The following is a 17,529-nucleotide window of genomic DNA, read 5'->3' on the forward strand; positions in this document are numbered from 1 at the left end:
AATACTTACATTTACATATCAGAGATTTCTACTCTACAGCATATGATTAGATTCTTAATTAAGTCTAAAATAGCTCTGTTATTATACCATGGAAAAAAATACAGTAATGAGAAAAAAATCATATATTGGACCTTACCAAACCATACAAGCCCCCACCCCCACTTCTCTCAACTCAATAGGCTTTGGAACCCATGTCTTTTGCCTAGTGAGTGCTGCATAGTTGAGGGTGAGTACCTCAGTCAGAAATTGCCAAGTACAGTTCTGCTGTCTTTGAGTCACACTACCAGGATAACAACCCTTTATTACTCCTGCTCCAATAACAAAGAGACTGGGGATCCCACAGCAGCCAAAGTGATCATCTGGGCAAGCATCATGCTAGGCAGGGTGGGTGTTCCCATGCAAATGAGATCAGTCCTTGCAGTCCTTTTCCACAGCTCACCACCAGATGTCAGAGGAGAGCTCATTCTGACTCTGCTTACACATACATATGTACTTCTTTTGATGAACTAATGCAAACCTCTCTATGACCCCCTTTGTGGGGAGTGATAACTCAGTGGTTTAAGTATTGGCCTGTTAAACCCAAGATTATGAGCTCAATCCTTGAGGGAGCCCTTTAGGGATCTGGGGCAAAAATCTGTCTGGGGATTGGTCCTGCTTTAAGCAGGAGATTGGACTAAATGACTTTCTAAGGTCCCTTCCAACCTTGATATTCTATGATACTTAAATAGGTTTGGAAATGGCTTATCAATTTAGCTTGAGTTAATTCCTTCTTGATTTAAGAGTGTCCACACAAGAATTTACACATGATTAACTAAACTGGAGCAAATTTGTACATAGAAAAGCCCTGATATTAATATTTGATACACAGTAAAATTTAATATGAATCTGGCCAGATTAACTGACCAAGCACACTCATGAACTCAATTATTAGTTTAATAGGAAATGGCTTTTAATAATCATTATCACAAGTTCATTTATTTCTTCTGTAGATTTGGGCTCTGCTCCTGCCATCTCTGTGGAGGGACATCAGGACAGAGGGATCCGGGTTGTGTGTCGATCATCCGGATGGTACCCACAGCCCAAGACTCAGTGGAGAGATCACCAGGGGCAGCTCTTACCATCATTCTTTGAAGAAATATCCCCAGAGGCCAATGGCCTGTTTCAAACAGAGATCGTCATTGTTCTAACAGAAGAGTCCAACCAGAAAGTGTCCTGCTGTGTCAAGAACTCCCGACTCAACCAGGAGAGAGAGTCAGTGATTTCCATAGCAGGTCAGTGCCCATCCATGCCACACATGGATAGACTGAGATGCTGCAGACCTGAGCGGAGAGTATTTATCATTGTGTCTCCTCTTCATTGGCCTGAAACTTCAAGGTGCTGAGCACATCTTGGAAAGTCCTGAGCAACCTCAGTTCTCTTTGGATATGTCTACACTGCAGTTAGACACCTGCTGGTGGCCTGTGCCGGCTGTCTCAGGCTAAGGGGCTCAGACTAAGGGGCTGTTAAATGGCAGCGTAGACATTCAGGCTTCAGCTGGATACCGGGCTCTAGGACCAGGGCCATCTCTAGCTATTTTGGTGCCCTACGCAGCCCCCCCATGGGGGGAGCTGTGTGGGGCCCCAGGCCTCCATCAGGGGGCTGGCCCCAGGCCTCCGCAAGCAGGAGAAGCTAGCCCCAGGCCTCTGTGGGGGGCCTGTTTGGGGCCCCACCCCAGGCCTCCATGAGAGGGAGTTGGCTGGCCCCAGGCCTCCATGGGGGGAAGGGGGAGCTGCCTACTTCCAGTGGGAAGTGGAGACCTGGCCCCAACCTGCCCTGTTCCCCTGGCTCCCAGCTGCACCGCCAGCAGGGGCGGCTCCAGGTACCAGCATGCCAAGCGCGTGCTTGGGGCAGCAAGCCACGGGGGGCGCTCTGTTGGTCGCTGCAAGGGCAGCAGGCAGGTTCCCTCAACGGAATGCGTTCGGAGGGTCTGCTGGTCCCGCGGGTGGGCCGCTGAATCCGCGGGATCGGGGACCTCCCGCAAGCAAGCCCCCGAAGACTGCCTGCCTGGCATGCTTGGGGCAGCAAAAAAACCTAGAGCTGTCCCTGACCACTGGGGGGTGGTTGCCCCTCCCCCCCAAGCCTAGGAGCCTGGGGAGCAGAGCAGGCTGGAGCCAGGTCACTCCACTTCCCACAAGAAGTGGCCAGTCCCCTTCCCTACCCCTGCCCGCCCGTCCGTCTGTCCATCCGTCCTTCCGTCTCCATGGAGGACTGTGGCCCTACACAGCCCCCCCCCCAGGCCTGGGGCCAGTTCCACCCACTCTCACCTGTGGAGGCCTGGGGCCCTAGGCTGCTCTGCTCCCCTGGCTCCCAGGCTTGCCGGAAGGGAGGAACTGCCCCCCAGCACTAGTGATTGCAGGGTCAGGCCTGGCTGCAATCTTCAGGAGAGTGGGGGCAGGGCTGGGCAGGGGCAGAGCACAAGTGGGGGCCTGGGGAAGAGCTGGAGTAGGAGCTGGAGCAGCACGCAGCTGTGCAGGGCACCAGGAAATTTGGTGCCCTGAATTGCCTGGTGCTCTACGCAGCTGCATGTTTTGCATATGGGTAAGGATGGCCCTGTTTAGGACCCTAGGTTCCTAAAGCCTGGGCTTCAGTCTGAGCCTGAAGATCTACACTGCAATTAAACAGCCCTTTTGCCCAAGCCCCCTGAGCCTGAGTCAGTTGGCACAGGCCAGCTGCAGGTGCTAATTACAGTATAGATGTACCCTTTGACTCCAGTAGGCGCTGAGGATGTTTAGCACCTTTAAGGTTGGAGTGCCATTAGCCAGATTTTCATAACAGCTCAGTACCCAGCAATCATCCTTCTTCTCAGTGTGAGAGGGGGAAGGAATTCTCCTTTGTTCTTGTGCTGTACTGAGAACTATGTTGCAATTGCAAGTTGTCACTGTAAGAGTGGGGGGTTTCCCAGTGCTGTTTGCAGGCTAGAGGGTTCTGTAGCGAAGTGTGCAAGCAGAATCAGGGCTTATCTACAGGAACAGTTAGGTCATGGCAGGCTGGGGTGTAAATCTGCCTCTCATTAGCCTGGCACACATTAACTGCCTGTGTGGACTTTGCCACATGCACTAACAATTCCATAGCGTGCTTTGATCTGCCCCACTTTGAAACAGGAACGGATCAAAGTGCACCAGGGAACTTTTAGTGCAGTGTAGCAGGGTGCACATAGCCAGTTAGGGCACAGCAGGCTAGTGTGAGGTGGATTTACAACCCAGCCTGCCGTGCACTCTCTGTGCCTATAGACAAGCTGACATAAAGCAAGGTGGGGTGAGTTGTGCCCACTGCCTTAGGGAGCAGCCCCCCTCTCCTGTTTTAAGGTTTCTTGTGTGTTAAGGTTCTGGATTCTAAGACATAAAGTCGTGTTACGCTGCAACCTTCCAGCAGGAGTATTTACGTTCGTGTCTAACTGCTCTGTGTGCTGTGACCATCACAGTTCTCACTGGGGGTGGGGGAGGGAATTCTCCTTTGTTCTCAGTGAGAGCTTCTGGGTGCTGAGTATTTATGAAAATCTGACTAATGAAGTTATTTTTCCTGAACAGCAGAAGAGAGCTCTGGTTATGGTCTGAGTATTGCTACTTAGATTACATCTGAAAATACCAGAACAAAAGTTGAGGCCCAAAATTGGCTGAAACAAATTCTTACCTAGGAGCATCTTAATTTTTAGAATAAAAGGTTGTGATTTTATGTATTATTATCTACCAAATAACTTGGTTAATACTGAATGAATATTTCATCACTGTAATAGTAAGACTGTTGTATTTGTAAAGCACTATTCATCTGAGGTCTCATAGTGCTGCATTGCTGGTTAGTCTATGATATGCCCAGTATTACCTAATTGTTATGTTCACAGCACACACACAGAGAGTTGAAACCACACATAAACACTTCCTGAAAGGCTGCAATGTAGCACTGCTTTATTTCTAAGAACCCAGAACTCTAACATGCCACAGCCAAATACAGAGAGAGACAAAGCAGGCTGCTCCCTAAGGCAGTGGGGTAGAACCAAACCCACTCTGCTCTAGGCTGGCTCTTTGCAGACTGATTGCAGAGAACAAGATGCACGCTCCCAAAAGAGCCCTTTAGCGGGCAAGCAGGACCAGGAATCCCCTCAGGATTTCAAGTGTCAGTTTGTAATTTTTACACAGTTTTCAATATACACGACTTAGCAAAGGGACCTCTAGTCAGCAGTTGCTCCAAGGCCCAGGGAAGAGGACTCTGGAGGGATTTTTACTCTGAATCTATAGACTCAAGTTTTGTTTTTATTAAAATCCTGCTGTGATGGGTTGAATCACAAAAACTCCCTTGGGGCTGCCAACTGATGTGCCAAGTCTACTTCTGCTCCTGCTTTCCTGCCCTGTCAGCTTAGGACTTCAGTACCCTGCCTGGTTTGAGCCAGACCTATTAGTCTGCTGCAAAACCCAGGTCTGAATCACGTTCCCTAATAACTGTAGACTTAACCTGAAAGTAGCTAACAGCAGCGTTCTTGTCTTTAACACTCAGATGCCCAACTCCTAATGGGGTTTAAACCCAAATAAATCCATTCATAAACTCATACATTGTTCGCCCTCTATAACACTGATAGAGAGATATGCACAGCTGTTTGCCCACCCAGGTATTAACACATACTCTGGATTAATTAATAAGTAAAAAGTAATTTTATTAAATACAGAAAGTAGGATTTAAGTGATTTCAAGTAGTAACAGACAGAACAAAGTGAGTTACCAAGCAAAATAAAATAAAACACGCCAGTCTATGTCTAATACAGTAAAAAACTGAATACAGATAAGATCCTCACCAGTTCCAGAATGAGACTAATCTTTTACAGACTAATCTCCTTTTAGCCTAGGTCCAGCAATCGCTCACACCCCCTGTAGTCACTGTCCTTTGTTCCAGTTTCTTTCAGGTATCTTTGGGGGTGGAGGGGCTCCCTCTTTAGCCAGCTGAAGACAAAATGGAGGGGTCTCCCACAGGCTTAAATAGACTTTCTCTTGTGGGTGGAGACCCCCTCCTCACTCCTATGCAAAGTCCAGCTCCAAGATGGAGTTTTGGAGTCACCTGGGCAAGTCCCATGTCCATGGATGACTAAGTTTCTTACCAGCCAAGCCACATTCCTGGGAAGGCCCAGATGTGGACTGGTGTCTCCAAGTTCATTGTTGGCTTAAGTGTTTCTTTGATTGGGTACTTACTGAGAATAGTCTTTTCTCAGGAAGCTAACCAACTGCACTACAGCCTACTTAGAATCAAACAAGTACGCAGCCAATATTCATAACTTCGAATACAAAAATGATACATGCATACAAATAGGATTAATAGATTCAATAGATCATAATCTTTACAGAGATATGTTACATGGCATAAAACACATTCTAGTTATGTTATACATATATACATACATACATATTTCCATAAAGCCTTAATGGGGAGCACCGACTGTCACACCTCCATTAACATATTTTGGGCTGGACTCTCTCATGAAGGTGAACCCCAATCTGTAGCCTTGGGACACTTAGAGCAACCTAGGGACTTCTTGAGCTTATGCCAATGGGGGATAGGTGTAGCATAATGGAGCTGAACCCTACCCCCTCCCAGCATGCCCCCTCCCAGGGCTGGCTCTGGCTTTTTGCTGCCCCAAGCAAAAAAAAAAGGGGGAGGGGGAGGACGGAGCGGCAAAGCAGGGGGGAAAAAACAAAAACATGGTGTGGCCGGAGCAGCAAAGCGGGGGTTGGGGTGGACAAAACAAAAACATGGCGCAGCAAAGCGGCATGGGGGGGGGGGGCGGAACACCGCACGGCTGGAGTGGAAAAGCAGGGGGGGAAACATGGCGTGGCTGAAGTGGCAAAGCGGGGGTGGGGACATGGCATGGCTGGAGTGGCAAAGCAGGGGGTAGGGGAACAACGGTGCGGCTGGCAAAGCAGAGGAAAAAAACAAAACAAAAAATGCTTCAGGGCAGCCGGAGCCAGGGTGCAGGAGGGCTCCCTGTGCTGCAGAGTGCACGCCCGGTCTAGTGGAGGGGAGGGAGTGAGTGGGGAGAGAGAGAAAGGGGGCAGCCAGCGCTTCAGCGGGGCTCTCACCCCGCGGCCCTGACCGCTGCGCCGCCTGCCGGGAGGGCTCCATGCCATTCTGGTCAGCGGGGAGGGAAGGATGCGGGCTGCCCTGCCGAGTTTGCTGCAGGGCACTCCCCTCCTCTGCGCCACCACCCCCTACAGGGCAGCTGGAGCAGCGAACAAAAAAAAAAAAGCAGCCATGCCACCCTAGGTTAGGGCGGAATGCCGCCCCATAGACTCTGCAGCCCCCAGCATGAGCTTGCTCGGCTGGTGCCTGGAGCCAGCCCTGCTCCCTCCCATTAATTAACCAAGTTAAGTAACCAGGCTAAAGCTTGGGCTTCCATTGGCTTAATAATAAAGCACAAAGCAGCCACATCTCCCTGTGTATTTCCCTGTGAGACTCTTGTAACTAGTCACAGTGTGACCACTGGCACAGTGTCCTGCCTTCATTCTGCACGTGTTTGCTCCCAAGTCAATGGCACTTTCTCTTGCAGAGCTGTTTTTCCCACAAGTCAATCCCTGGACAGTGGCTCTGGGGGTGATCCTGCCTCTCCTGGCTGTTCTCATGGCCCTGGCCAGTTACTGCTTCTGGAGGCAACGCAGAGCAAAAGGTGATGTAATGAGAGGGGTGAGGGGAACATGGTGCGAGACAGACAGAGATTTAAAAACCAAACCAAAAGTAAAGAGACAGGGATTAAGGGGCTTTGATTCAAAGTTCGGAGGAGTTTCAGGCAGTGGGAGCTGGGCTGAGGGTGAAGAGGGAGCTGAAGAAATTATGATCATGTTTGAACCAAGAATTGTCAAGTGGTTTCAGCCCTTCAGATATCATTCTGGGATCCAGAGCGAATGTGTGAGTCTGAACTGTTCCCTGGGATCCACATGGCTCAGTTTGAAACACCTGAATGGGGCTCAGTGAGCTGGGCTGAGAGCACCGACATACGGAATTTGACTGCTTGCAAGAAAAACAGAACTCAAAGTAGAAGAGAGGAGTTTGTTAGGGCCCGATTCTACTCCCCCAGTCTGTGCTTGTGAGTAGGAGCTGTGGATGGGCAAAGCTGTGCAAATACAGGCCTTGGCTACACTTGAGAGTTAGAACACTGTTGGTGGCTTTATAGCGCTGTAACTCACTCCCTGCCCACACTGGCAAGGCACATACAGTGCTGTATCTCCGTGGCTACAGCGCTGCTTGTACTCTACCTCCATGAGAGGAATAAAGAGAATAGCACTGCTGCTGCAGTGCTGGGGTGCCAGTGTATACAGGGAATAATCTTAGTAGGCAGTGACTGACCTCCGGAAGTATCCCATAATCCTTTTAAGTAAAGATAACTCTCTTTGTTTTGTTGTGATGCCTCTCTTTATTTTGTTGTGAACTCCGGGCTCCCGGAGCTGCTTATCAAAAAAACAAACACAGCTCCTGTTTGCTGTGAATGAGCAGAGGCAGGCAGGGGGCTCCCTTTGGAACGCCCACAGCTAGTGTTTGCTTGAAGAGAGGGGAAAGATGGGGCTTGAGGAGAGAAGCGGCATGGCACGCGGGAAGGAGGGAGCGGGGGGTCCGTTTCAGCGAGGCTGCTTATCAGCTGCTGTTTGCTTTCAGTGAGTGAGAGAGGGGTGGGGGAGGTGGTCAGAACTTGCAAGGCAGCTGTTGACAGAGTGTTGACTCCAAAAATCCACTCTCTCTCTCCCCTGCGCTCCCTGTCACACTCCACCACCACCCCTTTTGAAAAGCACATTGCAGCCACTTGAACGCTGGGATAGCTGCCCATAATGTACCGCTCCCAATGCTGCTGCAGATGCTGCAAATGTGGCCACGACAGTGCACTGGTAGCTGTCAGTGTGGACAGACTACACCTCTTTCCCTGCTCAGATGTATGAAGACATGTTTAATTCCCAGCGCTGTACAGCTGCAAGTGTAGCCATACCTGGAAAGGTTAGAACTTATCTACACTCAGATTTGCTCTGCCTGCAGAACTGTCCTTCAGTGATCTATGTATTTATAGAGATGATGGAACTTTCATAGCTGCCTAAGGGGTCTGAATGTTCAATTTTTGTTTAAATTAATGGATACTGAGTGTGCAAATCCCCAAGACAGCTGTGAAAGTCCCACCCAGAGGGCTTTCTCACCTGAAGGGCTGTGAAAATGATGTAGAAATGTTCCAGTGTCGGAATAATTGGGAAAGGGAAATGTCTGTTCCAATGATTTCCCAGTGGGGAATTCAGGCAATTCAGAGAAGCAGAAAGGAGCTTTGTACTTGTGAAAGCTGGGACTGGATGCTGCACCTTTAGAACTGTCACCTTCAGCACCAGGTGTGACTGGTCTAGTTAGTGGCTTTAGTTAACAGATACATTACGTGGGTTGAGTACACACTTAGGTGACAGGGATACACTCATTTTGAGTTGTATGTAAAAGTCATATATATGCCCCAGAGAGAGTGAGAGAACTCTGTTGGGCTCATTTTGAACCATTAAACAATCAGAATAATTAACTGTCGCTGTCTTGTTCCCGGGGCCTTTCAGAGAATTCTCTGCACCAGCTGCCCTGGTGAGCTGTGGCTAGGATGCTGTAATAACACAAACACACTCAGGACTTGCACAGCTGGTCTGAGATGCTGCTCACACTGGGCACAAGATGGTCTCACTCAGGCTGTGCTCAGCAGTGACTGTCAGACATGACGCTACCTCCATTTCCTGCAGTGTTGGTACCCCAGGGCTGACACATCAAGGGGACGAGCTCCCAGTGGGAAAGAGCTGATCTTAGAGGCGATGCCTGTAGGGGCCCATCCACACCCCCCTCCCTGGCTCCTGCTGACCTGAGCACCCAGCTAAAGAAAGGCATCTCCACCCTGTTCTTAGCTGGGACACTCCCCATCTACCCAGGCCCTAGGGGGAGCTGTCCCCATGTATCACTAAGACCAGGGGACAGGCACCTGCCACAGGGTCAGGAGTTGGCCTAGAATGTAGCCAATCAGACCCCGTCCCTTTCCCAGCCCAGGTCAGTGCCCCATTCCCATCGCTCACTTCCATCCTCCATCCCTACAGGCAGGAGCTGGGGGTGGAGTGTGGTGGGGAGCTGGAGCTGTTCAGGGGATGGGCACAGAGGGGAGCAGATAAGGAACTGGACGCGGAAAAAAAGAGACTTTCTCCCCGCCCCGCAACTCCCTCAATAGCCAGATTAAACAGGAGTGTGACAGGGCCCAGGCAGTGCGGATGCTGGCTGCAGGGATGTTGAGACAGATCTGTCTGTGTGTCCTGTTTGTCAGTCTGTCTGTCTCGCTTCCATAGTTACAGCACAATTATGTTAATAGCAGGAACTACACCTTAAAGATGATGAAATCTCACCTCTCGCCCTTTTCTTCCTCTAGAGACCCTGCGATCGGATAAGGAGAGCGAGAAAGGTCAGTTTCTGGGCCCATCACATTACCTGGCAGTAGAGTTATTCCCATAAACACACCAGGGTGAAATCTTGCTAGCTGTTATTAATTAATCATTGGAACAATTTACCAAGGGTCTTGGGCGGTGGGTGGAGCCCCCTTTGGGGAAGCTAGCTCTAGCTCTGCCTCTTTTGCCCATGCCCTCCCCCCAGCTCCCGTAGCCAGAGCCCCGAGACCCCCTGTCCTTCCCCCATACCTGGGGGAGCCCCAAGTACCCCCTCCCTCAGCTGGAGGAGCCCCAGGCTGCCTGAAGCCCCGAGCCCTCTCCCCTCCCACCTGCCCAGAGCTGCTCCTGGTCAGCTACAGCTGTGCTGTGCCTCCTCTCCCCAGACCCCAAGCTGCCTGGGGAAAAACATCTCTCAGGTCTGGAAGACACTTTTGCTATGCCCCATGCAGGTTCCGGGGCGGCTGAGGAGGTGCTATTTGCTACTCATCTTCCCGGGTTCCACAGTAATCTCCAGTCCAGGGAAATTACTGATGAACCCAGGAAGCTGAATAGCACATACCACCTCCTCGGCCACCCCGGAACCTGCATGGAACATAATAAATAAAAAACTTCCCCCCAAAACCCCACAAACGGAGGTCTGGTGGCCGCAGCAGTGGCAGAGGAGGCTGAGCCTTTCCTAGCCTATTATATCCACTGCCTATGCCAAGGGTCATGGCGGATTCTCTAGCACTGGAAGTTTTTAATCAAGATTGGCTGTATTTCTAAATGATCTGCTGTGGGAATTATTGTGGGGAAAGCCCCTGGCTTGTGTTATGCAGGGGTCAGACTAGGTGATCACAATGGTCCCTTCTGGCCTTGGAATCTGTGAATTGATGAAGCATCTCTCTCCCTGTTTCTTTCTAGAGACCCTGCTGTCTGAATGGGAGGGAGAGAAAGGTCAGTGTCTGGGCCCGTTACAATAATAATTCTATCCCCATAAACATGACAGGGTGAAATCTCACCTCTCCCTCTTTTCTCCCTCTAGAGGCTCTGCGATCTGAGATGGAGAGACAGACAGGTCAGTGTCCGAACCAGTTACATTAGCTGTGGGATTCAGGGCCGCCCAGAGGATTCAGGGGGCCTGGGGCAAAGCAATTTCAGGGGCCCCTTCCATATAAAAAATTGCAATATTATACAATACTATATTCTCATGGGGGCCCCTGCGGGGCTTGGCACAAATTGCCCCACTTGCTCCACACCCACGGGCGGCCCTGGGAAAAAGAAACCTTCTGCATCTTGGCACAAACCCAGTTTTGAGAAAAATTCTTTTCAAGGCATCACTGGTTCTCAGCATCAGCTAGTGCTAAAAGGCACTAAAGCTCATTAAAATGGTTGGACAAATATTTTTCGTCAAAACTTTTTCTGGATTGAAAACTAGGGGTTTTTAAAAAGCAGAAAAAAGTCATGGACAATGTCTGCTTTCCTTCAAAATTTGTTGTAGTTTTTTTAATTGAAAAGCTGAAATTAGTCTGCCAAAACCTGAATATGGTTTGGGGTTTCAGAAGTGTGTGGCCAAATATTTGCTGCTTGCTGTGTTTGATTGTTTAAACTCAATGAACTCAGCATTTGAGCTTGTTCCAGAATCTGGGATGAGCCTATGTTGTGAAAACTGAAATGCTCAAAATAGAACATGCATGTGAATGGACATAGGGTGCTAAAATTAAATTAACCCAGGGATCTCAAATTGGGGGTCAGGACCCCTCAGGGCGTCACAAGGTTATTACTGGGGGTTGTGAGCTGTGAGCCTCCACTTCAAACCCCGCTTTGCCTCCAGCATTTATAATAGTGTTAAATATATAAAGAAGTGTTTTTAATGTATAAGGGGATCCCACTCAGAGGTTTGCTATGTGAAAGCGGTCACCAGTATAAGAGTTTGAGAACCACTGAATTAACCCCTCTGAAGCCTCAGTGAATGCAGGGGAGGGGGGTCTCCCTTGGTAGGGTTGGGAAGGAGCTAGGTGGTGTAGGAGATTGCTCTTCTCATGTGATCCCTCCCCCAGTGGCTAATTTTAAATGAAGCTACCCTCCCCTGACATGAATCTCCCTATGGCACTGAAATTAAATATAGACTATAATTTGGCATTTGAGAAGTGAAAGGGATGGTAGCCCTAATGGAAAAGCTCACAGCTTGGCTCTTCTGCAAGCCTCAAACTGCTGAATGAGCTTTAAGGTAGGGAAGGCTGGGCCTCCCAAACAGCCTGGCTCTGCCCCCTATCGGACCCCCACCCACTTCCTGCCCCCCAGCTGCCCGCCTCCCTCAGAATCCCCAGCCCATCCTGCTCCTTGTCCCCTCACTGTCCCTCAGAGACCCCACCCTCAACCACCACGCGGGGACCCCACCCCTGCTCCCTGTCCCCTGACTGCCCCGACCGCTATCCACCCCCCTGCTGAGTCCTGACAGACCCCATGAACACCCACAATCCAACCCCATCCCGATTCCCTGTCCCCTGACTGCCCTCCCCTGCTCCCTCCCTGACTGTCCCTGGGACTCCCTGCCCTTTAGCCAACCCCCCCTCCCAACCCCGGCCCCTTACCCCCGGCTTCCCCGTCACCCGGAGCCTCAGCGCATCCAGCACCGACCCTCAACAGCTGCAGCGTGTCTCCGGCGGTGCCCCTGAGCTCCGCCCCGCTCAGAGCCGCATGGTGAGGTGGTGGGGCTGCGAGCTCCAGGCTGAGCTCAGCTCCCTCCGCTCAGCCTGGAGCTCGCAGCCCCGCCCCCTGACCACGCAGCTCTGAGCGGGGCGGGGCTCAGGTGCCACGCTCTGCAGGGATGCTCCTAGATGGGCTGTGGCTCTGGGAGAGAGGTGGAGACGGGGTCTGGCTGGGGCCGGGGAGGGAGCCTCGGCTGTTCTTGTGGGAGCCCCTGCGGAGCCTGGGGCCTGGGGCAAATTGCCCCACTTGCCCCCCCGCCCCTCTGGGTGGCCCTGGTGGGATTACCATTATAAACACGACAGGGGGAATCTCATGTCTCTCCCTTTTCTCCCTCTAGAGGCCCTGCGATCTGAGATGGAGAAACAGAAAGGTCAGTGTCTGGGACCAATGGGATCCGATGGGTTGAACATTTCATGTCACGTCAGTTGAGTTAGCTCAGTCGAGCCAACTTGACTCAATTGAAAGTCCCATTTACTGCCAGTGGAGTCACAGTTTAAAACTTTTAGCTCAATTTTAGCAAGTGGAGTTTCAGCCTGTTTGAATGAGTGATGGGGAACATCTCCATCTCGATGCCAGAGCCCAAGCAGGGAGCTCAGGGCTGCTCGCACTGACACAAAGAGGCTCTGAAGGGGAAGGGATCATTTGATCTAATAAACCCCGTGGGAATTACAGAAATGGCACCTTGAGCCCAGGGCCTTGCATACACCAGCCCAGCTCGGTCAGTCTCATTGCTGGAGACTGTGGGTATGTGTACAGTGCAAAAAACCACCCGTGGCTGTGAGTCTCAGGGTCTGGATCAGCTGACTGGAGCTCGCACTGCAGGGCTAAATCTAGCAGTGTAGCCATTCCTGCTTGGAGACTTCCCCCTTCCTTCCTCACTGGGTGTCAGACAGGGCCGGCTCCAGGCACCAGTCCAGCAAGCAGGTGCTTGGGGTGGCCTCTGGAAGGGGGCGGCACATCCAGCTTTTCGGCAGCAATTCGGTGGCAGGTCCCTCTGTCTGTGTCGGAGGGAAGGACCTACCATTGAATTGCCACCGAAGAATGAAGCGGCAGCGATAGAGTTCCTGACTGCAGCTTTTTTTTGCTTTGGGCGGCAAAAACTATGGCGCTGGCCCTGGTGTCAGAGCCCAGGTTCCTAGCCTGAGTGGGAATATCTGTACTGCGTGAGCCCCACACCACAGGGGTGTGTGGGTGTGGGTGTGTGGGTAGATGTGTGTAAACAAACCCACAGAGACTTGTCCAGTATTTAACAGGATCCTTCACCTGGGAACCCCCCGTGTTCTGGCTCTTCCATGCCCATGTAATGTAGGAGGGGCAGGATTTCACCCTCAGTGATCATGTGCACCCACAACCTCAGCTCCGTACTGGAGCGGCTCTACACAATAACTATATAGGTCTGATCAATGCAGAGCAGTGTGTGGGGGGGGGTCTATACTAAATGAAACTGATTTTTAAAGGCATGCTAAGGTGTTTCGTTTTTTTTATTTCCCCCTCATAAAGTTACTATGGGGCAGAGTTAAGGCTGCTTAGGTCCCTTAGCTGCATTTCTACACCATGGCATGTTTGGATTTCTTTTAAATTTAACCTCAGTTCTTTATTTCCTGAGTTTATAACGCTTGGTTTGGGGATAATTACAAGATCCCTGTAATGTGCTTTACTTTAAATTACAAGTACGTCCTCTCCACCTTAACCCCACACTAATCATAGAATCATAGGACTGGAAGAGACCTCATAGGCCAGTCTCCTGCACTCATGGCGGGACTAAGTATTATCTAGACCATCTCTGGCAGGTGTTCATCTAACCTGCTCTCATGATGGAGATTCCACAACCTCCCTCAGTTTTATCTCAGAATCGCATTATGGCGCCAATCTACAAAGAGCCTTAGGCACCTAAACTCCAGCCACAATCCCCGTTTTAGGCACTGTGATCCACAACCCACTGCTTGGCTGACCCCTACCCCTGTAGGCACCTAAATTCACTCAGGACATAAATCTCTGTGTAAGTTCTCACGCTGTCTAAGCTTCTGCCTCTGGTCATGAAGAGCACGCTGCTGCCTCACTCTAGATGTTTGGGCACTTACCTCCCACCTGGGCCCCCGGAGACACATAAATTTGGGGGAGGAGCATCTATCTCACCCGTCGGGCCTGATCCAGTACATGTGCTCAGAGGCCACCCAACAGCAACAGCACACAGAACTGAGGTGATAGACGGGGAGGAGAAGAACCTTCTTTGTGGGCATTGCATGAACCACTCCTCTGCCCCCTGCCCCTCTTCCCGAGCCCCTGCCCGAGCTCTGAGCTCCCCATCGAGGTCGCTGGTCCCACTCAGTGACCCCAGCCCCCATGCCAAGCAGCTGCTGCCAGAGGGGTGTGCCAGTCACTTTTGGAAGCTTCCCAGGGAAAGCACTGACTCCCTGGCCCTCTGTACCCTAACCTGCTGCCCCAGCCCAGAGCCAGCACCCCATACCCAAACTCCCTCCCAGAGTCCACATCGTGCACCCCTTCCACACCAAACTCCCTTCCAGAGTCTGCACCCTGCACCCCCTTCTGCACCCTCAACCCCCTGCCCCAGCCCAGAGCCCAGACCCTGCACTCCGTCCTGCTCCCAAAATCCCTTCCAGATCCTGCACCTCACACCTCTTCCTGGATCCCAACCCCCTGCCTTGAGAAAGTGAGTGAGAGTGGGGGAAAGCGAGTGACAGAGGAAGGGGGATGGTGTGAGCAAGGAGCAGGGCCTCAGAGAAGGGGGAGGGCAAGGGTCTTGGGGTTTGTGCCATTAGGCAATTGGCAACGCTACCAGACAGACATGCTTAAATAAATTTGTTAGTCTTTAAGGTGCCACAAGTACTCCTGTTTTTTTTGAGAAACACAAATGTTCATGGTGAGCCTTCCAGCACCAGTGAGGATGTGAGTGCTGAGGAGATGCCTGATCTTCCAGTTAGTCAGAGTGCAGGTGACCTGGCAGCTACTGCAGCATCCATATCGCCATCTCAAATGGATGTAACCATACACATTCCTGAAGAAAAGTGTAGATCAGAGAAGAGTGTGGTGGAGGCACAAGAAACAGCTGCTGCTGAGTTTAGTTAGAATCATAGAATCTCAGGGTTGGAAGGGGCCTCAGGAGGTCATCTACTCCAACCCCCTGCTCAAAGCAGGACCAATTCCCAACTAAATCATCCCAGCCAGGGCTTTGTCAAGCCGGGCCTTAAAAACCTCTAAGGAAGGAGATTCCACCACCTCCCTAGGGAACCCATTCCAGTGCTTCACCACTCTCCGAGTGAAAAAGTTTTTCCTAATATCCAACCTAAGGCTTAAGAGCCTTCAGTGAGCAGCGCTGTCAAAGGCTTTCTGAAAGTCCAACTACACTATAGCTACTGGATCACCCTCGTCCACATGACTGTTGTCACCCTCAAAGAATTCTAATAGATTGGTGAGGCACAATTTCCCTTTACAAAAGCCATGTTGACTCTTCCTCAATGTATCATGTTCATCTGATAATTCTGTTTACTATAATTTCAATCATCAATTTGCCTGGTATTGAAGTTAGACTTACTGACCTGTAATTTCCAGGATTGCCTAAAAAGCCTTTTTTCAAAAGTGTCTTTAAACTCAATATACAGTTTGCGGTCATAAATTCTTCTGATTATGCAACCCATTACAACTCATGATATTACAGAATATCCTGAACTTTAACGAGTTATCTGGTTGTGACAATGAATGATGCATTGTATCCAAAAGTCAGCTAATAAAAATGCTACGATTTTAGTTTAATTCAGTAATGAAGTATTGAACAAAAATCCCAAGTCAGAACAGCAGTGTTTTACACACTCATTCCTCATTGGTGTAAATGACTGAAAAATGTGACCACCACTGGTGCATCAGACCTAAAGAGCACAAGAGTTTGAGATTTGCAGTGTGCTTGGATGTGTTTCTTCCCCCCAAAAAAACATTCTAGTAACTAGAAACCTTTTTCTTCTGCTCTGCAGGTAAAACAAAACATTTTAGTCTCACTCACTTTTTCAAGACCAGAGTGTACAACAATGTCCTTCCCATACTATGGGATCTCTCTATGAAGCATTAGTTAGTTCTACATTGAAAAACAATGAGGAGGAGTAAGGATATGCCAAGATATAAATGTTTAAATCAATATGAGTGAAAGAAAAACGAACAACAAATACAGTTTCCAACCATGAATACCATGGAAGAGTGTCTTAGACTTTAAGATTTACAAGAACTTACCTGTGAGTAAGTGCTCACAGATCATTTATGCCACAGTGACAACAACTGCATGTTCCTCTTGTAAAATGGGGCCACAGATCACCACTTATTTTGTGGCTATTACACTGTAATTGTTCCTTCTACATTAACATATTAACTGTACCTGACAAAGGAATATGGGAATCAAATTTAAAAAGCTGACGCTGACAAAAATGGATGCATTTTTTAAAAAGGACAATAACTACCATACAATCTTTTGTTAAGCGGAGATGAGACATTGTGCTGACTGTGTTGTGTCATGAATGCACTAAAATAAATAGACAGATGAAGCAGTAGGCTATTTCCAAAAGCAGTGCAAGTGGAGTGAAAGCATTTCCATACGAACTTGGCTTTAAAAACTGGGCTGTCAAAAGAACAGTTAAATGTAACACAAAGTAAGAAACTGTCCAATCACTAATGGTCGTTTTTCTTTTGCTGTGTTTTCAATTCACTGTTTGCAAGTAATGTATTTATTAAAGAGGAGTGAAAGCATAAAATAAATTTAACGAAGCCTGAAGTCTAGAGGATCCAGGACTGTGGACCCACTTGAGCAGTAGCCTGAGGGACTTCCTTGTACTGCATGGGCCACAGCAAGTGAAAAACTTCATGTTCCCCAAAGACAGTGAAAATAGAAGTTTCCATTCAACACATTACTGGCATGAAATCTCCAGTGGTGAAAAAGTGGAGAGGCCACAGCTTATTTACTCAAAAACCCAGAATGCTGCATACTGTTTTTGTTACAAATTCTTCCAATCTAATGTTCCAGCCACATTGGGTTCTTCAGGAACAAAGGACTGGAAAAATCTGGCTAGAAATCTGGCATGCCATGAGAAGGCAGCAAATCACCAGAAAGCATTCCATAGGTGGAAAGAGCTTGAGATGAGACTAAGGTTAAAGGCCACCATAGATGATCAGCATCAAGAGGATATTGCATCAGAGTCTCTTTACTGGCAAAATGTTCTGAAAAGAGTCATTGCCATTGTGAGAATGCTTGCTACTAAAAACCTAGCAGTGCGTGGCACTTCGGATCAGCTGTATGTGCCAAACAATGGAAACTTCCTTCAAACTGTGGAGCTGATGGCTGAGTTTGATGCTGTACTCCAGGAGCATCTAAGAAGAGTCACCACCCAAGAAA

General features: G+C 49.6%; 2 protein-coding genes across 2 annotated transcripts in view; one reads left to right on the top strand and one right to left on the bottom strand.

Moving 5' to 3' along the window:
* Window positions 1–17,529, bottom strand: part of LOC123345199 (butyrophilin subfamily 2 member A1-like) — a 343,661-nt gene that overhangs the window by 111,647 nt on the left and 214,485 nt on the right. The gene's annotated exons all lie outside the window — the stretch shown is intronic.
* The window catches only part of LOC123345197 (butyrophilin subfamily 1 member A1-like), a 651,080-nt gene that overhangs the window by 23,591 nt on the left and 609,960 nt on the right, over window positions 1–17,529 (top strand). Inside the window, exons 5-9 of the mRNA XM_044981900.1 lie at window positions 990–1,271; window positions 6,566–6,682; window positions 9,431–9,463; window positions 10,350–10,382; window positions 10,471–10,503. Coding sequence (XP_044837835.1) covers window positions 990–1,271; window positions 6,566–6,682; window positions 9,431–9,463; window positions 10,350–10,382; window positions 10,471–10,503 — 498 coding nt within the window. The remainder of the gene's footprint in view (window positions 1–989; window positions 1,272–6,565; window positions 6,683–9,430; window positions 9,464–10,349; window positions 10,383–10,470; window positions 10,504–17,529) is intronic.

Source organism: Mauremys mutica, chromosome 12 (genome assembly GCF_020497125.1).
Source record: "Mauremys mutica isolate MM-2020 ecotype Southern chromosome 12, ASM2049712v1, whole genome shotgun sequence".
NCBI lineage: Eukaryota > Metazoa > Chordata > Testudines > Geoemydidae > Mauremys > Mauremys mutica.